At 54.2% G+C, this 27,904-nt stretch overlaps 3 protein-coding genes across 5 annotated transcripts; all 3 read right to left on the reverse strand.

Annotated features, from left to right (window-relative positions):
- Positions 1-40: 40 nt before the first annotated feature.
- MCOLN1 (mucolipin TRP cation channel 1) lies at positions 41-6,363 on the reverse strand (the record flags this gene model as incomplete). Its single annotated transcript, XM_016217446.2, has 13 exons — positions 41-266; positions 342-487; positions 1,925-2,140; positions 2,567-2,689; positions 3,045-3,146; positions 3,280-3,429; positions 3,526-3,632; positions 3,857-3,956; positions 4,178-4,274; positions 4,524-4,632; positions 5,025-5,190; positions 5,274-5,441; positions 6,142-6,363. Coding segments are annotated over 13 exons (1,743 nt in total), but the record flags the coding sequence as incomplete, so codon positions are not given.
- A 3,693-nt stretch (positions 6,364-10,056) lies between these two features.
- ZNF358 (zinc finger protein 358) lies at positions 10,057-13,659 on the reverse strand. Of its 3 annotated transcripts, none has more exons than XM_087815914.1 (2): positions 13,647-13,659; positions 10,057-11,806 (listed from the first exon to the last, which is right to left on the reverse strand). In XM_087815914.1, exon 2 carries the CDS (start codon positions 11,766-11,768, stop codon positions 10,140-10,142), a length of 1,629 nt encoding a protein of 542 aa, XP_087672040.1. In that variant the 5' UTR covers positions 11,769-11,806; positions 13,647-13,659; the 3' UTR covers positions 10,057-10,139. The 3 variants fall into 3 exon arrangements, with proteins under 3 accessions (XP_087672040.1, XP_016072915.2, XP_087672039.1); XM_016217429.2 differs by lacking the exon at positions 13,647-13,659 and adding an exon at positions 12,040-12,426; XM_087815913.1 differs by lacking the exon at positions 13,647-13,659 and adding an exon at positions 11,974-12,426.
- An 8,764-nt stretch (positions 13,660-22,423) lies between these two features.
- On the reverse strand, positions 22,424-26,635 carry SAXO5 (stabilizer of axonemal microtubules 5). Its single transcript, XM_087815915.1, has 8 exons — positions 26,062-26,635; positions 24,975-25,081; positions 24,791-24,891; positions 24,397-24,509; positions 24,206-24,315; positions 23,668-23,869; positions 23,139-23,224; positions 22,424-22,651 (listed from the first exon to the last, which is right to left on the reverse strand). Exons 1-8 carry the CDS (start codon positions 26,633-26,635, stop codon positions 22,424-22,426), a joined length of 1,521 nt encoding a protein of 506 aa, XP_087672041.1.
- Positions 26,636-27,904: the final 1,269 nt, after the last annotated feature.

The raw sequence follows: 27,904 nt of genomic DNA on the forward strand, positions 1-27,904 counted from the left end.
CTCAGGGAAGGCCCCTCCCACTAAAAATGTGAACAAGACGTTTATTTTCCTGTTTTATTTAACATCCACCCTACCCCTGTCCCACCCCAGTGTCCGATTCAACTGGCCCACACCTTCACAGGGTGCTGCAGAGAGCCAGTCCTCAAAAGCAAACCCTAAAAATAAATAGGCAAGGATCTCCCCAGTCCAGGGTCCTGGGGCTAATGTCCAGTGGCAGTCGCGGTCCGGGTCAATTCACCAGCAGCGAATTCTCCTCGGCATCATCCCTAAAGGAGGGAGTGTGTCAAGCGGGAAGGAAGGCAGCAGTTCCCTCTGGCACCTCCCCTTCCCCCAATCCCAACCTGGATTCGAACCTGCTCCTGCCGCAACAGCAGAGGCTGCAAGCTGAGCCTCTCCCGCTGCGGAACTTGCCAGAGGTAGGGCTGTCCTGGCACTGCGCAATGTAAGCCTGGAGGTCGCTCTCCTCCGTGCCTGCACCGCCGGGGTGCTGAGGAGAGATGCAGGGTGGCCAGCATGAAAAGGGCCCATTGAGATCTGCCCTCCCCTCCACCTCCTCTCCAGCCATCTGGGTCTCTTTGCTGTTCCTCAAAGACCAAGCAGGCACCCACCCTTGGTCCCTGTTCCTCCTGGTTTGATTCCAGAATGACCCTCCCTGACTCCTGAATGTGTGCACATCCCACATCTTGGTCACTTGGTGCCATACTTACGTCCTCAGTGGGAGTGAACATTGTAGCTTTCGGCTGAGCCTGAGCCTTTCCCTTCCCCACCTTGTGGAGGAGCCACCATTTCCTCTCCAAGTTCTTTCTAGGCCTTTGCTCCAGGTGTTCTTTCCCCCTGGGGCTCCCTTACTTGGGATCCTACCTCTTCAATCTAGAAATTCCTGAGATGACAAATGCTTGATTCTATGGTGTTCAATCTGGAAGCCACTAGCCACACTGGCTCCTGGGCACTTGATATGTGAATGGTGTGAGTGAGGAACTGAATTTGGAATTGTATTTCATTTCAATTAAAATCAAAATTTAGCCCTGGCCACTGTGGCTCAGTTGGTTGAGCACTGTCCCATTGTCTCTGGTTCCATTCCTGGGTCAGGGCACATGCCTGGGTTGCAGGCTCCATCCCCACTAGGGGGCAGCCAATTCAATCAAAGATGTTTCTCTCTCTCCCTCCCTCTCTAAAAATAAAATCAATAAAAACATTTTTAAAAAATCAAAATTTAAATAGTCCCATGTGGTCAGACATTAGTATTGAATAGCATATTCTAGAAACTTTCCTTCCTTCATAATTCTCACCAGTCGGTCATCATACTTCTGTTCATGCATCATCCATCTTGCCCACTGGCCCTGGAGAGACTGTGTACACCTTGCCTTGTTTCCCAGCACAAGTCTTAGCTCACAATAGGCCCTTGGACATGCTGGCTAAAAGAATCCTATCTATCTGCCACCCCACATTCTGCTCTGGCCCCTTTCTCTCTTCTAATCCCCATAGCCTGCAGAACCACGGCTCCCCAGACCCAAACAACTGCTGCCCTAGCGATCCCATAAGACAGAGGACTTAGAAGCAAGGCTTCCTGGGTTGAGCCTGGTTTCACCACTTAGTTGCTGACCTTGGGTAAGTCACTGAAACTATACGACCTGGTGTCCCTGTTGGTAAAAGCAGACTCGAGAACCCTACCTGGCCAGTGACCCACCTTGATCAAACTGAGAATACGGCAGCTGTGTCCATGACATCAGTTCTGCCTGTGACCCCTAATTCCGAGCCACCATCTCCTTTGGCTTTGCAGAGTCTCCCACATTCTCTCCCTGGGTCCTTCTCTCCTCACCCAGCCGTGTCCCCTGAGACCTCGCCGTGGCAGCCTCGAAGGGACACGGAACCCAGACTGGAGCTATATGTGATGCGGGTTGGCCCTATGGGGAGGCAGGCTGACCTTGATGGTGTCGTAGGCACCAGTGATGAGTGCGATGAAGAGGCTCAACACCATGTAGATGAAGAGGCTGATGAAGGAGTAAAGGTAGATCTGGGAGAAGAGCCAGACGAGGCTGCTGCGGCCCTGCTGCGTCTGCATTGCCGCAAATGTCACGAACATGTCATCCCCATTGATGAGTGAGAACAGGCACTCCGACACCATGGAAAGCGAGCGGAACTGTGGCCAGGCAGCAAGGTCAGTGGGATTGTAGGGACAGAAGGGGCTGGGCGGGGGCACCAGGGGTCAGAGGGGACAGCAGAGTACCAATAGTTACAATGGGACCACCTGGGGGTCACTGTGTGATGATAAGGTCAAAGGGTCAAGGCCAGGGTTACTGGGGTCAGAGGGACAGTGGGCAGAGTATCGGCAGTTACAATGGGGTCTTTTAGGGATCATGTCAATGATAAGGTCATAAGGTCAGTGTGGGCAGAACCACTGCAGACCTGTTGGTAAAGTACTGGGGGTCACTCAGTGTGGCCAGGTCAGTAACAGAGAAGCCAAGGTTCTGAGGGCTTGGGATGTAGGTTCAGGGGAAGGGAGCCAGGGAACGAACCTTCTCCTGTGGGTCATGAGCACCTCCTACCAGCCCTTGCTAGCCCCTACCTTCACATGGTAGGGCCCCAATACGATCCAGCCGCAGAAGCAATAGCCCAGGTAGATGACAGCCACACAGCAGCAGAATCGCATGACGCTGGGCAAGGCCACCCGCAGCGTGGCGATGAGGATCTGCAGCGGGCAAATGGCTGATGAGGGCATGGCCACAACCCTGGCTGGCAGTGCACATGGGGTGAGCAGGCAGGGCCTGGCTGAGGGCACAGCTAGGGGAGCTGAGAAGGGGTAGCCTGGAGCTGAGGGTGCTCCGTGACTGTACTCAGCTGTATGGCTATGAGGGGGCAGGCTCATGTGGCCCCTGCTCAGATTCAGTGACAGGTACATCTGTGGTGGACAGGTATAGGACTTAAAGGCTCGTGATGGGTCATCTGCAGGGGCTGGTGATTGCCGCATGGGTATGAATTTGGGAAGTGGGAATTGGGGGACATGTGGCCACCACCCGGAGGGAGGCCTACGCACACAGGCTTACGTTGTAATTATGGAAGAAGGTCAGGTAGCGGATGACACCAACCCAGACGAGCAACGTTGAAGTGCCCAGGAGGATGCTGCAGATGTCGTAGCTGGCCAAGTTCTAGGGGTGGGAGCAGTGTCAACCCCATCTGGCTGGGGAATGTGGCCCCAGATGGGCATCAGTGGGGGCAGTATAGAGGCCAAGGTCTGGAAGGGGCTGCCAGGGCCAGGGGCAGGGTGTGGGCAGGACCCACCTTAGCTTCAATGCCGATCTTCATGATAGTGCCCGAGATGGTGAGCACGTCACTGGTGACCAACAGGATATACCAGCCGTTGACAAATTCTAGCCGCTCCCACAGGCTGATGGCCCGTCCCCGCTGCTGCCACATGAACCCCACAAACTCCTGCAGGAGGCAGGTGGGGTGAGGGCTTCTCCAGGCACAGGAGCCTCTCACCACCCCTACCCCTTATGGGCACAGTGACACTGGGATGGTTCTTACATTCTGCAGCAGGAAGCCCCGGAGCAGGGAGCGGGCACACAGCAGGAAGGAGAGGGAGCAGGTGAGCATCACTACCACATCAAACAGGAGCCGGAAGCTGTTGTCTCCTGTGGGAAGTGGGCCTTGGCTAGAGTCAAGGAAGCTTGGGGCGTTTGGAGGCCAGGGCTGGGGCTGGGCCAGACCAAGGCGACTGCAGGGCTGGTCTGGGTTGATCAGCGGGCTCATGGGTTATTCTGAGTCAGAAGCTCAGTCAGTGCTGGTATGGGGTTCAGAGGATCCCTTGGCAGGTCAGGGTCCCTGGTTGATACTGGGCTGGGGATTGAGGGCTCACCATGCCTGAAGACGCTGGGGTGCTTACACTCCTGGATGTGAGCCTGGGTCTCCAGGCTGATGGGGACACGCCCGCTGTATGCCTTATTGTCAAACGTGATCTGTGGTGGGGTGCAGAGTAAGTCTTGGCAGGCCTAGGCTCCCAGACCCGCATGCTGGATGGTCTGTCTAGCCCCAGCTTCTCCATCACCCACATGCTGCCCTTGGTCAAGGGTCCTCAGCCCTAGAGCTCAGAAGTCCTGTGGTACCATCCCCTGCTCCCCACCCCAGATCACCAGGGGGAGGGGGGTCCATACTCTTGCCCTGGACACCGTGAGCTCACCAGGATGCTGAAGGTATAGCAGTCTGGGATCTCATTGTTGATCAGGCTTTGAAGATTGATGGTCTTCAGCTGGAAGTGGATGGTGACGTTGATCAGCCTAAGGGGAGGGGTCCGGTGAGGGGGAGGGAGCTCCATAGCTCCCTGGGCCCTAGAATGCCAACACTCCTGCCCCATGCTGACTCTGCAGCTGGCAGAGGGAAGTGCTCACTCAGCAGGCATAAGCCTGGCCTGCCCCTGCCCCCACCTTCAGGGAAGTGGCTGCCAGGGGGACCCCAAGGATACCTGGCCTCCTGCCTCCCCCAACCCTCTGCCAAGCTTTGGGGTGGCCCCCTCCATCAGGCAGTACTTGTGGAATTTGAGCGTGAGGTTCTTGTAACTGGCGCTGCCATCCATGGGAGAGAAATCATCATTGGGGGGCACAAGGGGTCTCTCAGGGGGGTCCACCAGGATGCAATCTGAGGACAAGGAGGCAGGAAAGGGGCACAGGATTGGGGAGGCATAGGGAGGGCTCCCAGAGTTCCTGAGAGACCCCTTTCCTGATTCACTTTGTACTTGAACATTTGTTATTTGTGCCCCATGTCTCCCCAGGGTAGGGCCCAGTATGTCTATTCCCTGCACAGACCCTAGGGCCTGGAGCTCTGTAGGCCCCCAAATGTTTAGTGAATTAATGATATTAAACATAACACCTAGCACTTTCTACATGTCAAGCATTCTTCTAAACACGTTGCATACATCAAGTTATTAATACTCAAGATAACCCATCTCCTAGATGAGTGAGAGTAGAGCTGGGATTATAATCCCAGCAGCCAGGGGCCCCCAACAGCTCAGCCCTGCCTTGTCCACTCACCAGTGACGACCATTGGGTCAATGTCAAAGGTGTCATTGGCTGGGTCCACGTGGCCACGGTGGTAGTACCGCTGGCAGAGGGCCAGGGCTGAGCCATTGGCCCAGGGGCCACCCCCACCCTGTACATATGCGTAGCGGCCCAGCGACACATCAGGGAGCATCAGATACTGTGGGCAGAGAAGGAGAGAGTCCATCAGCCCCCACCCCCCAGCGCCTGCCAACCTGCCCACCTGCCCCTGGCTGCCCCTACCTGGTCCACAGCGTAGAAGATAGCCTGGTAGAGCTGCTCCTGTGTGTAGGCTGCGAAGGTGTCATCTGCCCCATCAGAGTAGCCCAGAAGGAAGAGGTGGCGGAAGGCGATGGTGTTCTCCTCTCGGAATGTCACTGCCAGCTGGTTGCTGAGCCCGAACAGGATGAGCTGGTGGGAGGGACAGGGGGTCGACACTGCTGGATGGGGCCTCCCTCGATGCTTGAGTGGAGGAAAAGGACCCACACCATGGAGGCACATGTCCCCATTTTCCAGGCCCACCAATACATAGCACATAGTGGGCACTCATATACCTCAGGGTAGCAACTAATGTTCATGAAATGTTTACCTGATGCCAACTTCCATGCTAAACCCAAACCTATAGGGTAAGTACCACAGTGCTAGGTTCCTTTACCAAGGGGAAATTAGAAGCAGGAACATGCCCAAAGTCACAGCACCGTAGGGCAGGGGCAGTGTCTGATTCATCTTGGAATCACTAGACCCCAGCACAGGGCCTGGCATGGAAGGGGGGCAACCATCTGTTCAGCCACTGGGTCAGTTCTCTTTGAGAATCAACATGGCATCAGACTGCCTGGGTTCAAGTGCCAGCAAATCCCAATGCTTGATTGCTATGTGACTTTGGACAAGTCCCTAAACCTTGCTGAGCCTCAGCTGCCTCATCTATAAAATGGAGGCATGTGTGAGGTTAAAAGGAGCTGCTCACATAGAGCTGAGGATTTTCTGATTTATTACTGCCATTGTTACTGTCATGCTGCTGCAGGGTCAGGATGGAGGTTCCAACTCCCAGACTCTCCTTCAAGGAAAACAGTGGCCACAGGCAGCATTCTGCTGGGGCTCCCGCAGGTCTCACCTGCACAGTGACTACCAAGATCTTAACCACTTGCAGCATCAGCTTAAAGGGCTTGCGACCCTTGGCCCGAAATTTGTCACAGGGACTCATGAAGAAGTACTTGAGCCGGCGGCGGAGGTCTTCCTCTTCCACAGGGGTTGGAGGGGCCGGCGAAGCCCCCGCCTGGGTCCCATACCCAAGGCTGGGGCTCAGGAGGTGCTCGGTCTCTGTGGGAATGGGAGAGAGCAGTAGGGATCAGGCCCAGGGAGGCCCACCTCCCAAAAGGGAAGGCAGATCCCACATTCCAGCCAAGAAAGAATTCTGGGAGATCGAAGAAAATTAAAAAATCTACCATATTTTATGGATATATGCAGCAGTGCTGCTCAGAGTTTGCAAATTCAGGTTTGGTACTCAAAAGGGCCTGAGTTGATTCCTGACCCCGATGCTCACTGGCACAGACAGGGCACCCAGACTCTCTGGGCCTCAGTTTCTCATCTGCAAAATGGGGTAATAGCATCTCTCACAGGAAGTTGAGGATTTGATGCTTACAAAGTATTTATTGCAGGGGTTGGTAGGTGGTAAGAATGTCAGGACACTCCGCCCAGCTGGGAGTGGCTCAGGGGTTGAGCATGGACCTAGGATCCAGGAGATGGTGGTTAGACTCCTGGTCAGGGCACATGCCTGGGATGCAGGCTCGATCCCCAGTCGGGGGTGTGCAGGAGGCAGCTGATCAATGACAACTCTCATCATTGACATTTCTATCTCTCTCTCCCTCTCCCTTCCTCCCTCTGAAATCAATAAAGATATATATATTTTTAAAATGTCAAGACATTCCATCATTGTTCCTGTTGATTTGTGGGGAGAGAATGAATTACTTCCACTGGCTTCTCACAGGTCACTCAAGGCTCCTGGGCCCATCCCAACACCAGCCCTCAGGCATGAACATGGAACTCAGCTACATTCCAGTATTTTCTGGACAAACCCTTCCCGAACTCATCATGACCTGGTCTGTCCAGCTGACACTCTCACAAGCCCTGGAGAAGCGAAGATCAACAATTACAGTAATAAGGGAATGCTTTTGCTGAAGAGTCACTGTGATTACAGCGCTGCCCATTTGTCAGGTTATGGGCTAATACGGCATCTTCATTAAAGCTACCAGCTCCTGGAAATCACATAGCCCTACGACCAAATCCCAGACCTGTCACTTCCTGGTTGGGGGACCCCAGGCACCTTTCTAAGTCTCAGTCTCCTCATCTGAAAACTGGAAAGAAAAAAAAAAGTCTCCCTCTGAGGCTAAAACCCTGAAAACGCTTCCAGAATAGAGTGAGACAAAGCAGCTCAGCCCAAGTCTCAGTAAAGCTTCAGGAAACCAAGGCTATTTTAAGCACCGCCTATTCCCTTCAATCAGGAACAACCTAAGAGGAAGGTCCAATGTTTTGGCAGCTGCAGGGGTCATAGCCGGTCACTGCAGCCCAGAACTGTCCCTAACACCGCCCGCCCCTCCACCAGGAGAACCCAGCTTCTTTCCAGGGCCTGGCTTCCAGCCCCCCGCCACCACCACCACCAAGATGATTGTGGGCACTGTCAGAACCTGTTCTGCAGGGAGGGCCAGCTCCTGACTGGTCCCTTTGGACCTTGGATGCTTTTGCAATTGTTTACAAGAGAGCTGGTTGGAAGCCGGCGGCTAGGCCTGCCTCTGCAGCTGTGATCATAGCTAACCTACCCCAGACCCTACCAGGTGAGACACGTTTTGGTGTCTTCAGTAGCTCATATAGGGAAGACCAACAGAAAGGGTCTTTCTCCAGGCTCCCCCATGAGAGGGGCAGACTGAAGACACTGGAAGCTGGGCACCCAACGCCTGAATCCAGGAAAGCTGAGCTTCCACGGGTTTGGAGATCTGAAATTGAGTTAGGCGGCTAGGCTCAAGGAGGCAATGCCCCCCAATCCTCAGCCTGCGTTTAGAGAAGCATTAACCTCCTGGTTTGGGGAAGGAAATCCTGGAGTCTCGTGCGGGTTGGAGAAACTGGTGCCCGCTGTGCTTCAGCAAAGTTGAGCAATCGCGACCTAGGCTCAGGCTGGGAGCCTCGCCGCCCCGAGTCGGAGAAGCTGGTGCCCCCCCGCCTCCCAGGCTCTAGGAGCCTTCTGCCCACACGGGAAAGCTGGGAGTCAGCCCCGGAGTTGGGGAAAGGGAAACGGGCTATCGGCCGCCGCGCGTCCGGGCTGCTGCCAGCCCGCCGCCCGCCGCCCGCCGCCCGCGACCTCACCTGAGCCGCGCCGGCCCCCGGGGGCGGCCATACCCGGGCGGGGAGCGCCCGACGCCGGCGGGCGCGGCGGAGCAGCCGGGGAACCAGCGCCCGCCACTGTCACCGCCGTCCCGCTCCCTCGCGGCGCAGCTTCAAAACCTCGCGCATCAGCTGACTGGCGTCCGGGTCACGTGCCCGGGGCGCCCTTGGAGGCACGTGACCGGATCCGACCCCTTCCCCGGCGCGAAGACCACACCTGCCCGAGCGGCGCCCGCGCCGGCCGGGGGACTTGGCCGCCAGGGGCGGTCGCGAGGCCCTAGCGCCGACGGGCGAGCACAGTGTTGGGGGATCGCCTGGCTCTGAGTACCAACGTGGGACTGGCTCCTTGTCATGCCCGCGTCCAGTGCCAACATCTTGACTTCCACGTTCGCTAGGTCCGGTGATGATTCTACATCCTTCTAAGGGTTGTTCCCCTCCATCCTCCCAGAAATTCCCGGATTACTCTCAGTCCCCTCCTCTGCGGCCCCTCTAGGACCTATCAGCAAATCCTATTTCATTTCCTAATTATCTCCCAAATAGGTCCACTTATTCCCACTTTTATGGCTCTCAGCCCAGAGTCCCCCACTATTCCTGGCCTGGACCGCTGCAGCAACCTCCTCTCTGATCTTAGACTCCCACTCCTGACCCCTTCCATGCATGACACTCTCCATCCAGCAGGCAGAAGCATTTTCAAAGAATAATTCATATCAGTCCCCCCCCCCAAAACCTGCCAGTGACTCCCTATTTCTCTGAGATGACACACTCCCTACAGCAATCTACCAGAGCCCTCCGGTCCTCCCCCACCTCCTCTCCTAGTTCATCTTTCAAAGGCCCCATGGCCTTTGCACACTCTTGCCCTGGAGGATAATGGTTAAGAACAAGGGCTCTGGGGGACAGACAATTCAGATTCAAATCTAGGTGCTGCCAACTGCCATTTCCCTGTCTTCCAAAGAGTCCCTTAAACTCCATATGCCTCAGTTTCATCATTTGTAAAATGGGGATGCTCAGTCATAGTTGCCTGCTTCATGGAGTTGTTGAAAGAATTAAATGAGAAAATGCAAAAGCACAGCAAGAGGCTGGGCAAACAGTGCTAATGATAAAGTTAGTAGTTACTGGGATTACAGTGCTTCCTTGGGAAAGTTGTCCCTGACCTGAATCAGAAGTCTTATATACTTTTAGAATGTACCATACCCTGTACTTTTTAAATGTTTCCAAATGTGGTGTCTGTGAGCTCTCAACAGATGTTTGTTGAATGCATAAATGAGCTACCTCCTTTGTCCAGTGGTGTACCTATAACGTGGACTTTGAAGGACAAGAGTAAGAGGAACAGACAAGGCAGGATTGCCCGCATGGCTTCATATTAGCCTCCATTATCAGCCCGCTAATTTCAACATGCCATAAATCCCACCATTCAGATAAACCAAAGGGAAGGGGTGATGCTCGGACCACCTGCAGGGCTAAGTCTGCTCCTAACTAAGGTGACCAGATCTGGGGAGCAGAGCAGTGACTGCTGGAATGGGGGAAGCTGAGAAGCCTGGAGGATGTTGGGGGAGCCAGAACATTGGGATTCCTGGCGTATGGCCGGCTCAGGCCACACCTTCCCATTTCCCGAGGAGCTGTGCATTAGGGAAAAAAGAAACAGGAGAACCATGAAGCAGAGCCAGAAGGCAGTGAGAGGATTTTACTAACTGCACAACACACAACTTCCCCAGGCCTCCGTGGGCGCTGGCATCCCCTTCAGCCATCAGGCCCCAGCAGTGCCCCTCGCTCCTGCACCCACTTGGGACTCTCACAGGTAGGGAGGGCTGAGCTGTCATGGGTGGGAGAGCTGGGGTCAGGGCAGGACTCAGGGTTGGGGTTGGGGCTGGGCACAGGATCTGGGTCTGAGCTGTGACCAGATCCATGGTCGGGGCTGGCCACAAGGTCAGGATTGGCATCGCGACCAGGCTTAGCGTCAGAAGACTTGACGGGATCAGGAGCATGGGTAGATCCAGAGCCAGGGCCAGTTTTGGGGCTGGGATTGGGGAGGGAGCCCAGGCCAGAGCCAAGCACAGAGCCAGCATCAGGACCCAGGAGGGAGACCTGCCCGGGCCGCAACACCGAAGCAGGGCTAAGGCCCAGGCCAGCCGCTGCTGTAGCCGCCGCCGCCGCCGCCGCCGCCGCCGCGCCCTCGTGCACGCGCTTGTGCTTGGTGAGGCTGGACGCCTGGCCGAAGGCCTTGCCGCAGAGCTGGCAGCGGTAGGGGCGCTCCCCGGAATGCACGTGCAGGTGCTGCAGCAGCGCCGAGCTCTGCCCGAAGGCCTTGGAGCAGTGCGGGCAGGCGTAAGGCCGCTCGCCGGTGTGGATGCGCAAGTGATGCTGCAGGTTGGAGCTCTGACCAAACGCCTTGCCGCAGTGCGGGCACCGGTAGGGGCGCTCGGCCGTGTGCGTGCGCTGGTGCTGCAGCAGCGCCGAGCTCTGCCCGAAGGCCTTGCCGCACTGCGGGCAGGGGTAGGGCCGCTCGCCCGTGTGCGTGCGGAGGTGCTTCAGCAGCGCCGAGCCCTGCCCGAAGCCCTTGGCGCACACGGGGCACTTGTGCGGCCGCGGGCCGCCGTGGGTGCGCAGGTGCTGCGCCAGCAGCGAGCCGTGCCCGAAGGCCTTGCCGCACACGGGGCAGTGGTGCGGCTTCTCGCCGCTGTGGCTGCTGCGGTGCTTCAGCAGCGTGGAGCGCCAGCCGAAGGCCTTGCCGCACGCCGCGCACTGGTAGGGCCGCGCGCCCGTGTGGATGCCCCGGTGCTGCGCCAACGTGGCGCCGTGGCTGAAGGACTTGCCGCAGTCGGGGCAGCGGTAGGGCTTCTCGCCACTGTGGGTGCGGCGGTGCTGGCTTAGCCCCGAACTGCGGCGGAAGGCTCGCCCGCAATCGGGGCAGGAGAAGGGCCGGGGAGGGCTGGCAGGTGCGGGGAGCACCTCCTGGCTGGCGGCCAGGCCTTCCCGGGCGGCAGTGAGGCCGGATGAGAGGGGGTCCAGGTCTGGAGCTTCTGGGGGACTGAGGGTGTCGCTGTTAGGGTCAAGGACCAGAGGGACAGGGCCAATGACGTCTGGATCGAGATCAAAACTTGAAGACATGGGGTTGAGATCTTGGGGATCCATGGCGCGGGTCCCCAAGATGGAACTTGGAGCGTCTGCATCAGGGTCCAGATTGTCAGAGACAGGCTCTAGATCTTCCAAGCTGGGGTCCACATCTTCAGAGACAGTGTTGAGGTCTTCCAGGTCAGGCTCTGGGTCTTCGGGGTTGGGGTCCAGGTCTTCTGAGTCTGAGTCAAGCTCTTCATAAGCAGGTCTCGGGCCTTTGTGGCCTGGGTTCCTGACCAGGACAGAGCGCCGCATCCCGGGTGTGGAAGTGCCAGCTGCTTCTAGGGCAGGATCTGCAGGGCGAGGACAGGGTGGGCAGAAGTAGGTTCTGGGGAGCAAGGGGTCTCTTGGAGCCTGGGCAGGGATGGGATAGGTGGCCAAGCTGTGCCCCAAAACCCACTTCTGAACATACACATGGATCCTTCTCTTGTTTTAGACCACAGGGAGACTTGTGACTCACCCTAGCCAGGGCAAGAAGAGAGACCCTGGTGGGACATGGGGGGCCCCTCCCTTCTTAGCCCCACACCTGGACGGAGGTCATGGGATCTGGCACTAGAGGTCTCCAGTACCCAACTCCATGGCTCTGCCCCTTTCTCCATCCTGGACTCCTCCTCTTGTGGGAAGCTTGGGTCCTGTGGAGAGAGAGTCCTAGGTTCCTACCCCCAGTGGGGAAGAGGGTGGGTGTCCGAGTTTCTGTGCTTGCTTCTAAGTACATGGCCTGCACTCCTGTCCCATAGCCAGAGGTGGCATATTTGGGAGTTTCTGGTAGGGAGGGGGACCTCTGGCTCAAGTCCTAGAGAGAAAGCATCCTGAACTTGAAGAAGCCTGTATCTGGGGAATGGGGGGGGGGGGACACAAACCACATCTGGTAGTGCTCTTGAGGGAGCACAGGGGTACCCCTGGCTTGCTTCCTGGGGAAGAGACCACCCGAATGCCAGGCCTCACAGTTCCGGGGTGGGAGTAATGTCTAAACACCCATGTTCCCAAATGCCAGGTCCTAAAGCTAGAGTGGGAGGTGGGGAATAATATGTGGAGCCTGTGGGGTGGGGGAGGGAGACCCATGGATCCCATGGTCAGGACTGTAGTCAGTATACCTGCTGCCCAATTGAACAGAAGATCCCGAATTCTAACCCCTAGCTGGGGCTGGGTAGAAATAATACCTGGGGCCCCTCTTGGGTGACTGGGGGGGGGGGGGGGGGAGCCCTGAGCCAAATCCTAGGAAGGGGAGATTCCTGAGTGACTGACCCTATGGCTGAGGTATGGGGATATGTGTCAAGACACTTTTGTCCCCTCTTGGAGGAAAGATCCTGAGTTCCAGGCTGGAGGTAGGGGAGGGGGTGGAGAAACAATAGCTGGGACCCATTCTGGGGAGCAGGGGGTGCTCAGGAATACCTGATGGGAGGTGACCCCTTAAGCTACCCACCCCATGGCTGGGCATTGGGTGGAAACAAATAGATCTGTTCCTGGGGGATACGGGGAACCTCTTCTGGGGAGGGAGACATCCTGGGCCACAACCCATTGATGGGGGTGGCTAAGCAAATGGAGGGGCTAAGTTCCTAGATCACCTCCTCTACCCAGAACCCCAGGTTGGAGAGTGGGGGAAACAATGCCCAGGTCCCCTCCTGGGTTCCTGGATCACCTCCTGGGGAAGTGGCTTCCAGAACTCTGGACTCCCAGACTGGAGAGTGGGAGGAACAATAACTGGGGCCCCGGGGGAGAGAGGGAATCCCTGGATTCCCCTCTTGAGAAAGGGCCTCCTGAACTCCCAGGCTCAGGGCGGGGAGAACGCTGCTTGGGGCCTCTCCCAGGTCCCTGGGGCAGGGGGTCTGGATCGTCTCTACAGGAGGGGGCGTCCTGAACCCCGACCCACGGCTGAAGGGTGCCCCCCAGTCTCCCCTATCTAAGGCGCCCAGCTCGAGCGGGGCCCTCCCCGCGGCCGCGGCGGCGGGCAGAGCGCGCTAGGCCCGCAGGCCTTCAGCCCTCGCCTCGTGCCTCGACCCTGCTCCCCGGGCCCTGGCGGGAGGCGTGCGCGGCGAGGGGCGCACGGAGGTCGCCCTGGGCCGCGCCCCGCGCCGGGGGCCCCGGCCCCCCCCCCAGGCCCTCGTCCGCCGACCCGCTCGCGGGGACACTCACCCGGCGCCCCTCGCCCCTGCCCGGCCCGCCGCTCCCGCCGGCGCCCCAGGGGCCCGCAGCTAGCGCCCCGCCCGCTAGCCCCGCCGGCGGCCCCCTCGGCCCAGCGGCCCCGCCAGGCGCTCCCGGGGATCGAGAGGGGCCGGCCGAGGGCCGCAGCGGGAGCTGCTGGGACTTGTAGTTCTCCGCACCCGCCGCGGCCTTCGCCATCGCTGCCCCCGCCCCCCGCCAGCCTTTGTCCCGACCCGGCCTCCCCGCCCCGCGCCCTGCCCCGCGCCCTGCCCGCGCCCTGCCCGCGCCCTGCCCGCCCAGCCCTCGGGCGGCCCTCTCCTGCGCCCGTCTCGCTCTCTGTCCCTCTCTCTGCCCTGCCTACTTCTCTCTGTCCCTGTCGATCTCTGCCCGGCTCTGTCTCTATTCCTTTCTCTGTATCTCTATCTCTGTGTCTCTATTTCCATCCTTTTGCCTCTGTACCTGTTACTTTCTCTGCCTCTGTCGCGCGCGCTCGCTCTCGCTCTGTTTCTACCTCCTGCTCATGTCTCTGACTCTGTCTTTGTTCCAAAAACACCATTTTGTCTCTCCCACTCTGGCCATGCACATAAGCCTAGGCAAGGCTCTGAGAAGTCCTGCAATTTACACACTTCTTTATCTTTGCTTAATGGATTAAGCATTTCCCTTTAAGGCTCCCCAAGGAAGAGCTGGGGATTCTGTCCCTGAATGTTTCCCTCTTCCTGCCCACTTGAGGGTCACTCACTGCTGTCACCCTGCGCCCCAGACTCCCTGGAGTGATGATCTCTGGGAGAAGCCTGGGCAGAAACTGGGAAGGACTCTGGGCAGACTTTACCTGGAGACAAAGATCCCTGCGAAGAGGGAATGAAAAACAGCTGACAGCTAGCAGCTGGGCTGTGATGTTCTTCACTGAACATAAACAAGTCATACAAGGCCTATCTGTGACCATGTCTGCACCAAGCCAGAGAGACGCTCTGCAACCACAAAAACGAACACACGCCCCCTCCTGACTAACTGAAATGACCGCTGCTTCTCACCAATGACAGCTCTGCTTCTATCCTCTATAACTCTCCTTGAAACCGCCCAGCACGTGCCTCCATCCTCTAAGACGCCCTCCTGCCCCCAACCCTCTCTTACAGAGGCGCTCCGCGGTTCCTAGGATGTGGTCTTCCTTGCTGGAGCCAGCTAAGAAAGCTTTTTTGCCTACAGGTGTGTTTCTGATGGTCTTTGCCTGGTGAATTTTCATACCACTTACCCTTGAATATAGCCTTGAGCAAATCAGGCCTCTAGGAGTTGTCTCCCTTCCTGAACCTTCTAGATCTGTGCTTAACTTGTGGCCTGAGACCTGCTTTTCACCTCTGTGGAAAAGCCTGCAGCAGATCTGAGAGGCCCCAGACTGCAATTAGATTATGTTTTGGGTTCTTCATCCTGCCACCTCCTGGATGACCCTATTGCAAATAACACTTGTAAGGACAGCTGTTGTTTCTGTCTGCGTCGTATCTCTACCAGCACCTTGCCTTCCCTTTGTGGACCTCCCTCCACTACCCCACATGGCCCCGTATCTAACACAACCACCCCATACCATGTGATCTGCACTTATCAAAGAACCCCATTGCCTGGCCACAATAATTAGGTCTGCGATGAGGACATCACTTCGGAGGGTTTCAGTCTCCTGGGATCATGAGCTTCACACAGAGCCTCATTCTGCCTGCAGTCATCCTCCCTGATCATCTGGAAGAAAAGTCTGCAGACTGAAAAGTCTCCACCATGATGCAAAAGTGAATGAGAGACAGCTCTGGCTATCTTCGTTGAGCTCTTGGTTATAACCATACCTGAAGCCAGAAGTCTTCATTCTTTATTATGAGCCAACAAATTTCCTGAGTATTTGAGCTACTTTTACGGAGTTTCTGTCCCTTGCCTCTATGACAGTTTTGACTAACTTAGAAATGAGTACCTGGAAAGGGGAGAATATTAAAGGAAATAAGTTAAGATGTGGAATTGGCTGAGCAAAGGTGAGGTAGAGGGCCAGCGCCACCACATGCACATATGTTCACTGAAAAGTGACCAGGGCTTCCAAGATTTGTGCAGTGCGCAGCCTGCCCAGGTGTACATGGCATCCCTGCAAAATAGTCCTCCTCGGGAAACTGGAAATCTCTGCTGCGTAAAAGAAGAATAGCTGATTAAGTTGTTGCCTATTTTATCTTGAGGCTCTAACCACGTGTCTCCTGAGAGTGTGTGGCTTATGGGGCTTTCGAGAAAAATATCAGGATGTTGTAATATAAACAGAGATTAGCATCTGCTCAGTTTTGTGAGATTGATGAAGCTGAATTCTCTGCCCCAAACTAAAAGAGGAAATTGGTAATGAGGTAGGAGATAAAATTGGGATTATCAGAGAACTGGGGTCAGGGGCAGGTTCTCAAACACTGAACACTCCCTGTCTGTAAAGGAAACAATTACCCTTACGGGGAAGAACCTGTTAGCTGTCTTTCCACCTTCCAGATTGCAGCCTGGAGTAAGACAGATCTTAAAGGGATGGGCCCCTGCAGTTCTGTTGCTAGAGGCAGAGTCCATCAAAGATCCTCAAGTGGGCTGGGGAACCAAATCACTCCGGGTGACCATCCAGTCACAGCAGCCCATCCTTCAGGTACAGTGAAGTTTACCGCTGTCCATGTGACTCCAATGGGCCCATCAGAGTGTTCCTTAAATTTCAGTGTGAGTTGGGAGGGGGAGATGACCCTCTTTCCTTTGGGACTTTAATTCTAAGGATTTGGGTACCAGTATCTTTTGTGGGTTTTTTGTTTGTTTGTTTGTTTGTTTTTTGCCACCACTTGGAGGGACTTGGGATTATTAGATTGCGAGGGAGAGTCCTGATGTGGAACCAGCATGCCTGATGTTAGACGTAATTCCACACTTTCTTGATTCTAAGTCAATAAAATCCATTTGTACTTGAGCTAGAGCTGGATTTTTGTCACTTGCAACAAAAATGACTTAAGACATTAACAAAATTTAGGCACCATTCATCGAGTTGCAGCCGAGTGCTGGACCCTGTTCTAAGCATGGTTCATGAGTATTTTATTTAACCCTTGTAGCCACCCTGTGAAGGAAGATCTATTGCCATCCCCCTTTTACCAATGAGGAAAGTGAGGGTCAGCATGAAGTCACTTGTTGGGGACAGAAATACAAGTAAGTAGCAGGTCTGAATTCTGCTGTTTGGTGATGCTTACCATTGACAAAGTTGTTTTCCTTTATATTCAGTCCTACTCGTCTTATTTCATAAGCCTTTTTGGTTTTTCTAGTTCACAGGAAATGCCTTTTTTAGAAGGTGAGTGGGATATAGGACGGATCGACATAAAGTACATCCAGAATCATCATGATGTGTCTCTCTGCACTGACTAAATATTTCCAGTAAGGTTTCTCTTCTTTCTTGGCAACCCATCCTGGGGCTGGTCAGTTTCATTATTAGAAAATACTTCAAGTTTTGCTGAAATCTGCCTCCTTGTGACTTTTACGCAGTGTTTCTCACCTGGTGTCTGGGTTGCTTCAAACCATTCCTGGAACCAAGCAGGACCACAAAAAATCCTGCAACTGGAGCTACATGGAACTGAACACCGAAGCAAGCTTTCTGAGCTTCCTGGCAGGCAAGGCAAAAAGGAAAAGCCTTTTTGATTGAGTACTCTGCTCAACAAGCAGACCAGCTTCATCAGGAGAACCCGGCTTTGTCCTGGGAATTCTTGTAGGATGAATTGATTGCAGTGGTTCTCAACCAGGGCAGTTCTCCCCCAGGGGACATTTGGCAATGTCTGGAGACCTTTTTAGTTGTCACAACTGGTAGGGGAGAGGGAGTGTGCTAATGGCATGCAATGGTTAAAGGTCAGAAATGATGCTAAACATCCTACAAAGCACAACATGTCATCTGACAACAAAGAATGATCTCATCCAAAATGTCAATAGTGCCAAGATTGAGAAACCCTGGTTTATCATGAAGTAACTCAGAAGAGTGCCAGGTATACCTTTAGTGGGAGCACGCAGAAGAGGTGTTCTGCAGCTCTCAGACCTCTCATGGTCAACGTGGAGACCAGGAGTCAGCCAAAGGGGCCATCTGGTCTTTGTAGGACTGGAAGCTGAGCTTGTCATTTCTGTGGAAATGACAACGTAGCCTCACAGAATTGCTGCCTATGGGGAAAGGGTTCCTGGCCAGATTTGGGGTTGGCTTTCAGTGGCCCATGGGATTGGTGGCCTTGGTCTTTTTTTCAATTCTTTACCCGAGGATATGTTTATTGATTTTAGAGAGAGGAAAAGGTGGGGGAGAGAGAGAAAGAGAAACATCAATCAGTTGCCTCCCATATGTGCCCCAACTAGAGGTTGAACCCGCAACCTCGGTATATGCCCCGACCAGGAATCAAACCTGCAACCTTTTGTTGTATGGGCAGACACTCCAACCAGCCGAGCTATCCGGCCAGGACAGGGGGGCTTTGTTTTTTTGAAGATCTGACTACAGCCCAGTCAGGCGGGGCTCAGCGGTTGAGCACCGACCTAGGAGCCAGGAGATCAGGGTTCGATTCCCGGTCAGGGCACATGCCCGGGCTGCGGGCCCGATCCCCAGTAGGGGGCGTGCAGGAGGCGGCCGATCAATGACTCTCATCATTGATGTTTCTATTTCTCTCCCTCTCCCTTCCTCTCTCTGAAATCAATAAAGATATTTTAAATAAAAGGATCTGACTACACGGTCAGGGAGTTGTATTCATTCTTTGAAACTGATTCTCAACAGCCTACAGAGGCAGGTCCTGGGTATGGCCACCAAGACCCATCTTAACCCAGAGTGAGCCAACCAGCTTCCTTTTTAAAAAAATTATCTTTATTGTTGAGAGTATTACAGATGTCCCCCTTTCCCCCATTGAGCCCCTACACCCCAACCCCTCCCCAAGCCTTCAACACACTATTGTCTGTGTCCGTGGGCTATACATATACGCATAAAAGTTCTTTGGTTAATCTCTCCCCACCCCCCATACCTTTCCCTCTGAGACCCCTCAGTCTGTTCCATGCTTCCATGTCTCTGGATCTATTTTGTCAGTTTATTTTGTTCATTAGATTCCACATATAAGTGAGATCGTGTGATATTTGTCTTTCTCTGACTGGCTTATTTCACTTAGCATAATACTCTCCGGGTTCTTCCATGCTGTGCCAAAGGGTAAGAGATCCTTCTTCTTTACAGCTGCGTAGTATTCCATGGAGTAAATGTCCCACAGCTTTTTATCCACTCATCTCCTGATGGGCACTTGGGCTGTTTCCAGATCTCAGCTATTAGAAATAATGCTGCTATGAACATAGGGGTTCATCAGTTCTTTCTGATTAGTTTCAGGATTCTTAGGATGTATTCCTACAAGTGGGAGTCACTGGGTCAAAAGGCAGCTCCATTTTTAATTTTTTGAGGAAACCCCACAGTTTTCCATAGTGGCTGCCCCCATCTGCATTCCCACCAGCAGGGCACTAGGGTGCCTTTTCCTCCACACCCTCCCCAGCGCTTGTTTGTTGATTTCTTGATTCTGACAGGTATGAGGTGACACCTCATTGTGGTTTTAATTTGCATCTCTGATGATTAGAGACGTCAAGCATTTTCTCATGTGTCTCTTGGCCATCCGTATGTCCTTTTTGGAGAAGTGTCTATTTAGGTCCTTTGCCCATTTAAAAAATGTTTTTATTGACTTTTAGAGAGAAAGGGAGAGATAGATAGAAACCTTGGTGAGGGAGAAACGTCAACATCGATCGGCTGCCTCCTGCACACCGCCTGCCAGAAATTGAACTGGCGACCTCCTGGTGCATGGGTCGACACTCATCCACTGAGCCACACCAGCCAGGCCTCTGCCCAGTTTTTAATTGGATTGTCTTCCTTTTGTTGAGTTGTATGAGTACTTTCTGTATTTTAGAAATGAACCCCTTATTAGCTGTATCATTGGCAAATATGTTCTCCCATACAGCGGGTTCCCTTTTCAACTTGATTTCTTTTGCTGTGCAGCAGCTTTTGTATTTTGATGTAGTCCCATGTTTTTTTCCTCCTTTGTTTTTCTTGCCCTAGGCATTGTATCAGTGAAAATTCTGCTACGAGATGTCTGATATTTTGCTGTCTTCTTCTAGGATTTTTATGGTTTCACGACTTACATTTAAGTCTTTTATCCATTTTGAGTTTATTCTTGTGTATGGTGTAAGTTGGTGGTCTGGTTTCATTTTTGTGCAGGTACCTGTCCAATTATCCCAACAGTATTTATTGAAGAGACTGCCTTTAAAAAAAATCTTTATTGTTGAAAGTATTACAGATATCCCCTTTTCCCCCATTGACCCCCTCCACCGGCATCCACCTCCCCCCCCAGGCCTTCACCTCACTATTGTCTGTGTCCATGGGTTGTGCATATAAGCATATAAGTCCTCTGATTAATCTCTCCCCACCCCCACCCGCCTTCCACTGAGATTCATCAATCCGCTCCATGTGAAGAGACTGTCTTTACTCCATTGTATGTTCTTGCCTCCTTTGTCAAATATATATTTTTAATTCTCACCTGAGGATATTTGCATTGATTTTTTTTTTTTTTTTTTAGACAGAGGGCAGGGGAAGGGAGAGTGGGGGACAGAGAGACACACATGTTGATTGGTTACCTCCCACACACGTCCCAACTGGGGCCAGGGATTGAGCCTACAACTGAAGGTACGTGTCCTTGACAGGGAATCGAACCTGCAACCCTTCCACCCAAGGGCTGGCACTCTAACCACTGAGCCAAACCAGCCAGGGCTCCTTTGTTAAATATTGAGCATAATGTCTTGGGTCGATTTCTGGGTTCTCTGATCTGTTCCATTGATCTAATGCCTGTTCTTATCCTAGTACCGGACTGTTTTGATTACAGTGGCTTCATAGTGTAGCTTGATATCTGGTATTGTGATCCCTCCATCTTCTTTCTCAAGATTGCTGCAGCTATTTGGGGTATTTTTTGGTTCCATATACATTTTTGGAGTATTTGTTCTAGATCTGTGAAATATGCTGTTGGTATTTTAATAGGGATTGCGTTGAATCTATAGATTGCTTTGGGTAGAATGGACATTTTAATGATGTTGATTCTTCCAACCCATGAACACAGTATATTCTTCCACTTGTTTATATCTTCCTCTATCTCTTTTTGCAATGTCCTGTTGTTTTCCGAGTACAGGTCTTTTACCTCCTTGGTTAAGTTTATTCCTAAGTATTTTAAATTTTTTGTTCCAGTGGTAAATAGGATTTTTTTTTTAGTTTCTGTTTCTGAGTGTTCATTATTGGTGTACAAAAATGCCATCAATTTCTGGGTGTTAATATTGTATCCTGCTACATTGCTGAATTCATTTATTAAATCTAGTAGTTTTTTGGTGGTCTTTAGGGTTTTCTACGTACAATATCATGTCATCTGCAAATAATGAGTTTTACTTCCTCCATTCCAATTTGGATGCCTTTTATGTTTTCCTGTCTGATGGCTGTGGCGAGGACTTCCAGTGCTATGCTGAATAAGAGTGGTGAAAGTGGACACCCCTGTCTTATTCCTGTTCTTAGGGGAAATGGTTTTAGTTTTTTCCCATTGAGAATGATGTTGGCTGTAGGTTTGTCATATATGGCCTTTATTATGTTGAGGTATGTTCCCTTTATTCCCACTTTACTGAGAGTTTTTTTTTAAATCAAAAATAGGTGTCCAGCCCGGCCAGGTGTGGCTCAGCGGTTGAGCATCGACCTAGGATCTAGGAGATGGTGGTTCGATCCCCCGGTCAGGGCACATGCCCGGGTTTCGGGCTCGGCCCCCCAGTAGGGGGCGTGCAGGAGGCAGCCGATAGGTGACTCTCTCATCATTGATGTTTTGATCTCTCTCTCCCTCCCTCCAAAATCAATAGACATATTTTAAAAATAAAAAGGGTGTCCAACTGGCTTCTTGGTGTTTCCATAGACCCCAGACCTTCAAGGCAGGGGGCTGTCCAAGGTATTGTTTCTTTAATACTTGCTGAATGGGTCACCCATAGGCTTCAGGCCCCACCCCAGGCTCCTTTTTTGCACCCTTTTCATGTTGTTGCTAGCTGGACACCTAGCCCCTTGAACCTCATATCCTGATGGATTTTGTGAGTTCTGACCTGGGGGCCAGTCACCCGACCAGTCAGTGCACCAACCATCTCCCATCCTGTGCCCACAATGGAGGGAATTGCAGGCCCATTCTCACCATGTCAACCCCTTTATAACCCCTCTGAGCCGTACCCAGTCTTTTCATTATTGAAATGTCCTTCTCACACCTTCATCTGCCTCTCCCCTACTCACCTTCATCTTCAGAAGGTAACCTCTCCCCCTCCTTGACCCCCAGCCACACATTTCTCATTTATAACATTCAATGCGAAAGCTACTATTTATCTCCATTTTACAGATGAACAAACTGAGGCTAGAGGGGTTAAACTACTTGCCCAAGGCTACTATCCAGGGCATGGAGAAGTCAGGATTTGGACTTTGTCCGTCAGCCACAGAAGCCTGCATTCTCAACGTCTCGCCGCACTGACTCTTTTCAGTACTAGCTCCATCCCCTCCATGTCACCCACAAATTGTCATGGCACCTGAACATCTTATCCTGAGCCTGTCCACCAAGCCTTTGCACAAGCAGGCGAGAGTGAGGCAATCTCCAGAGCCTTCTGATGGAGTCATTGTGTCCTGTAGAGTCCCCTCTCATCCAAGCACCCTCTTTCCTGGCTGATGGATGGAGAGTGGTGGGACGTTGCCAAGGTGGTGTTTATTGCTGGCCAGGGCATGGGTAGGTAGGGACCTGGGGGGCCTGAGGGTCTACCCTCTCACCCCTACAGCCCCGCTGGTGAGGGGAGCCCAGTGGAACGTAGCTTTCATGGAAGTTGCCCAATCTAAGCACTGGTGGGCCCTGGTACTTGAAGGCAAACTCGTCCTCGTATTGGGTTGAGAAGAAGCGCTGTCTACCCAGCGGGGGCTCCAAGTGGCTATCCTTGCACTGTGGAGTCCGGGTGGGTAGCCTGGCAGGGCAGCCTGGAGGGTGGCTGACCCACCTGGGCCACCCGATGGTCCCCACACCACCCCGAGGGGATCAGAGCTTGGTGATGGGCTCTGGGGAGGTGGGCAAACAGGGCCCCAGTTTAGGCTGACCCAGGAGCTGAATGAGAAACTGGGGGCGTGGCTGGAACGACCCCAAGGGCTGACTCCAGGCAACCCTGAGCCAACCCGCAGCTTATGGTATAACCCTGGCTGGTAATACGGAGATGTCCCTGAGCTGACCCTGACATGACCCTGGGGATGAGCTTGGGATGATCTTGAGGCTGGGATGATATAAAGATAACCCTGAGATTGGGGTGACTCTAGAGTGACCCTGAGAGGACCTGACACTAATTGTGAGTCCGAGGTAAGGGTCTAAGCATCCTGAGGTAACTCTAACACTGATTTGGGGGTATCTGGTTAGGGAGGTGACCCTCTCCCTCTCTCACCCGCTGCAGCATCTCCTCAGTCATGGAGGCAGGAGCTGTTCCGTGGGGTTTCAGCATCTTCTGGTTCATGGTTAGAAAATCTGGTTCTGGAGATTGGGGTGTGGGTGGCTGAACTGAGGGGCTGAGGGAGGGGCAGAGCCCCAGCCGGCAGGGACACAGGCAATCTCCTGTGGGGGTGGGTTCTGGGCGGAGCCCCGCCAGGGGGGAAGTTACATTAGGAGGCGGGAAGGAGGGAGGAGCCAGGGGGGGCTGAGGCGGCCTGGGGCCTGGGGGGAGTCAGGGAACCGAGCCCGGTGTGACCTTGGCCGAGGAAAGGCGCGGGCTGTGGTCACACAGGGTCGGCGCAGCGGCGGAGGTGGGGAGTGCGGGGAACAGGACCACGAGGGGGCGGGGTGTCTAGGGGCAGAGTTGGGATCCTGGTCGAGGGGGTGGGATCTAGCCCTGCTGGAGGCGGGGCCAGGGTCGGGAGGTGAGGGGGGTCAGAGCTGTGGGGGGCGGGCCTTCTGGGGCGCGGGCGCGTCGCGCTCACCGCCGGTGCCCTCCGGCAGGTTGCTCTGCAGCAGGTGCAGGTTGAGCGCTTTCTGGGGCTGCGGGCTGCCGGTGGGGTAATAGTCCGTGCCCATGGTGGTCTGGAAGAACTGCCCGAGCAACTTCGACTCCCCTAGGGTCACATGACTCTGCAATTTCTCATGAGGCACGTGGCGGCCGTTTGGGTTGGTCACTGGCGGCGGCTATAGGACCACACGGCACTAAGAAGCTCCCGTGTCCAGGATGTCCCAAGGCCCAGTTGGAGGGAAGAGTTGGACGCTGTATGATCTTAACAGCTCACACCCTCTCTGGACCCCACTTGATGGTGTTCAGAGCTGGTATTCTCTCATTTTACAGACAGGGTCACTGAGGCTGGGGGTGCTTAAGGGGCTTACTCTAGATCACGCAAATAGATTCAGGAGATCACCGCCCACCAATCATACTTACTCCTACCTCAGGGCCTTTGCACATACTATTCGCTCTACCTGGGAAGCCCCTTTCCCTGATGAACCCTGCCTCTTCCCCCACTTCCCACTGACCTGGCCATAGAAGAAGTGCATGGAGGTGGTGAGGCTGCCTGGGCCTGGGCACCAATTTCCTTCCAGGATGTGTGACTCCGGAGTCTTGTCACTGTGAAGAACAACAGGCTCTGCCAGTGGCAGAGTAGGTGCTGAGCAGCTCTAGGAGGCTGCTGTAGGAGTCAGGGGCAGGGAAGCCCATAGGCTCTCACTTGGTTCCCGGGCATAGAAGTGCTCAGCCTTGGTGGTCCTGCCATGGAAGAGTCCATCTCCAGGACCAATATTCACAGAGTGGATTTCGGCCGAGGCCTGGGCCTTGTCATACCTGCATGGGGGTGGGGGTGGGGGTGGGGGTTGGGGTGGGGATGGAGAAATCCATCTGATCTGGGCCTTCACAACTTCCAGGAAAAGGGATGGGAGCAGGGTTCCTAGTGGCCAAGCATGTAGTGCTAATGGTGGGAGATGTGGCACAATAGTGGGCCTTGTCTGCAGGTAATAGAGACCTCAAAGGCACATTACTGGCCCTACAGCTTTTGGTGGCACACTACACGTCGCTGAGAGCCCTTTGCCCTGTCTTGGTGATGGAAGATCATGGCCCCTCTGTACCTGTCTGGGGGCAGATCCTTGGGCCTGTAGGCTTGTTTCTGCTCCGAACACATGGGCCCATAGCCAATCTTGAAGTCTCCCAGTGCCACACTGGAGGAGTCCTGTGAGTGGACAAGGGTGGGAAGGGCAAGGCCACCCAGCCCCATCACTGCCCTCCCTGGCGGCAGCAGCAGGCTTAATTTACCCTCTTACACATCAGGGCAGGTGGGCCCATCAGGGCCTGGAACTGTGTCTGGTAGGAGGTCCCGACATCCCATTTCCTGCAGTCCCACTTGAGGGGGGAGGGGCCCTCTGAGGATGGCAAGATCAGAGAGAGAATGGGATTAGGGCCCTGTAGCCTCAGACCCACTGCAATTCGACCCCGTCTGGGAAGGGGAGGTAGGCTGTCTGGCAAACACCAAAAATAATAAAAATAACAAGAATAACTACCAAGTATTGAGCCACATATCTAGGTTAAGTGCTTTGCGCCTCATTTGGGATGGCTGGTATTATCCGCCTCCTCCACTTTACAGCCTCTCAGAGGCTCAGAGAGGTTAGAAAGCAGATATTCAGCCCTGGCCAGTGTGGCTCGGTTGGGCATAGCACTGAAAGGTTTCAGGTTCGATTCCTGGTCAGGGCACATGCTGGGGTTTCCGGCTCAATCCCAGGTAGGGGGTGTGCGGGGGGCAGCTGATGGATGTTTTACTCTCATATCGATGTTTCTTTCTCTCTCGCCCTTCCTTTCTCTCTAAAAAGCAACAAAAATTTATTTTATTTTATTTTATTTTAAAAAGCAAAAGAAATCACAGAAATTCAGAACCAGAACTGAGTCAGATCCAAGTCTGACAATCCCTGGACCCAGGTTGAAGGGACTCTGGCTAGTGATATCCACCAGCAGTTCCCCTGGAGTCAAAGAACTGGAAAATCACAAATGACAGCTGCTCTGTGTCGAGCACTCACGCCATGCCAGGCGCATCACGCACCCGGGGCTCTTTGCTCCAGCAGCTCCTGTGGGGCCCCGTTACCGCATTGGGTTTTTGAGGCTGTGAGAGGTCAACTGCTCCGAGTTACTCAAGTGCCAAGGCGGCAGGGCTGGGTGGCAGTGCGTCACTTAGCAGCTCTGTCTAAGCCCCAAGCCAGCATTCCTGCCTTCTGCCCACTGCACAGCCCCTGAAAGGAGCCAGGAGCTGTGCCCATCCAGGGACTGTCCCCTCCGGGAGGGTGCAGAGTCGCCGCCCTCTTTGAGAGCCTCTGGGTTGAGTGAAGAGCGCAGGGCGTCGGGACGCACTCACCGCGGCGGAGGCGGGACGCGCGGAGCTGCGGGCACGCGTCGCGCAGCGGGAAGAGCGCCTGGTGCGTGGTGGGCGGAATGCGCAGCTTGGCTCTGTCGCCGGGCGGCACCGAGTCGCGGTGGAAGATGAGGCGCGCGCCGGGGTTCTGCTCGCTGCCGCGCCCCGGTAGCTCGGGCCAACCGAAGTCCGCGCTCGCGGTGGAGAGGAGGGCGCGCGGGCGCGCGTCCGCGCGCACGTGCACGTGGCTGGCCTGCCCGGCGAGGGCGCGCGCGCGCTCCCGGCCCCGCTCCCGCTCCCGCTCCCTGGGCGGCACCGGCAGCTCCACGAACGCACCGTGCGTCTCCGACACGCGCTCCTCGCGGGCCCAGCGCGCGTCCTGCTGGAAGAGGGTCCCTCGCGGCGGCGGCGGGCACGGCTGCGCGGGGGCCGCCGGGGGGTACGCGGGGAAGTCCCGGTGCGTGGTGGAGTGCTTGGCGCCCGCGTGCAGCCGCGGGTCCGGCCCCAGAGCGAAGTGCGAGGCCTTGAGTAAGTCCGGCCCGGCCGTGGGGCGCGGCAGCGGGGCGCCCCTGGCCATCGCGGCCGCGGCGCCACCTGGGAGTGGGGACACGGGGCTGAGCAGCCTTTTCTTTTACGGGGCCGGGACCATGCAGTCCTTTACTCCCTGGTGCCAGGCGCTGGGCTCGGGCTCGGGGACATGGTGAGAAACAGGCGCAGCCCCTGCGCGGCCCCTGGGAAGGTAAGATGTAAAGAGCCATTTATTTGACGGTTACTTCAGGCCGGGCCGGGACGTAGGCCCTCGGAGAGCGGCACATCAGTTAACAAAACAGACCGAGAGCCCAGCCAGTGTGGCTCAGTGGTCGAGCGTGGACCCCGGAACCGGTCAGATTCCCGGTCAGGGCACATGCCCGGGTTGCGGGCTTGATCCCCAGTAGGGGGCGTGCAGGAGGCAGCCGATCAATGATGTTTCTCTCTCATCGACGTTTCTATCTCTCTCTCCCTTCCTCTCTCTGAAATCAATAAAGATATATTTTTTTAAAAAATCAATAAAAACATATTAAAAACAAAACAGGTCAGGCGCCCTGCCCTTATGGAGTTGATAATGGGGCAGAGAGGTGACAGACTAATATAATAATAAATATACTATAATATAATATAATAATATAATATAATATAATATAATATAATATAATATAATATAATATAATATAATATAATATAATATAATATAATATATTAATATAATTAATATAATATAATAATATAATATATAAACTATAATATAATACATTAAAATTATATATCATATAATTATAATTGTAAATAAATTAATATATAACATATAATAATATAATAACATAAATTGCAATGTAAATAGGTGACCAGTGCGGTGGGAACAGAAGTCACACAGGGTAGAAGGATGGGGGTTCAGGGTAGGAGGGCTGCAGTTTTAAAAAGGAAGGCATCACTGAGATGACAGTTAAGCAAAGACCTGGTAAAGGTGGGAGAGGGGCACTTGGGTATCTGGAGAATAGCATTCCTGACAGATGGAACAGCAGGTGTAAAGGCCCTGAGGCTGGCACAGAGTGAGCAGTAGGGATTGCCACAGAATTAACCTCTGCATTCTACAGTTTGTCTGACACAGGAGCCCTCTCTCCTCACCCTCAGCCAGTCATCAAGGCCCTGGCTCTCCCCTCCCTGTCGGGGAACCCACTTCTGTCTCTCTGCCACACCCCTCCTCACTGGTGCTCCAGCCCTCCGCAGTTGTCCTGGGCCCTGACTAATTCCCCTGGATCCCTTCCTGTCCTCTGACTGTCAGAGGGTTATATACTTTGCACTCACTTCT

Source organism: Miniopterus natalensis, chromosome 4 (assembly GCF_054644295.1).
Source record: "Miniopterus natalensis isolate mMinNat1 chromosome 4, mMinNat1.hap1, whole genome shotgun sequence".
Classification (NCBI taxonomy): domain Eukaryota; kingdom Metazoa; phylum Chordata; class Mammalia; order Chiroptera; family Miniopteridae; genus Miniopterus; species Miniopterus natalensis.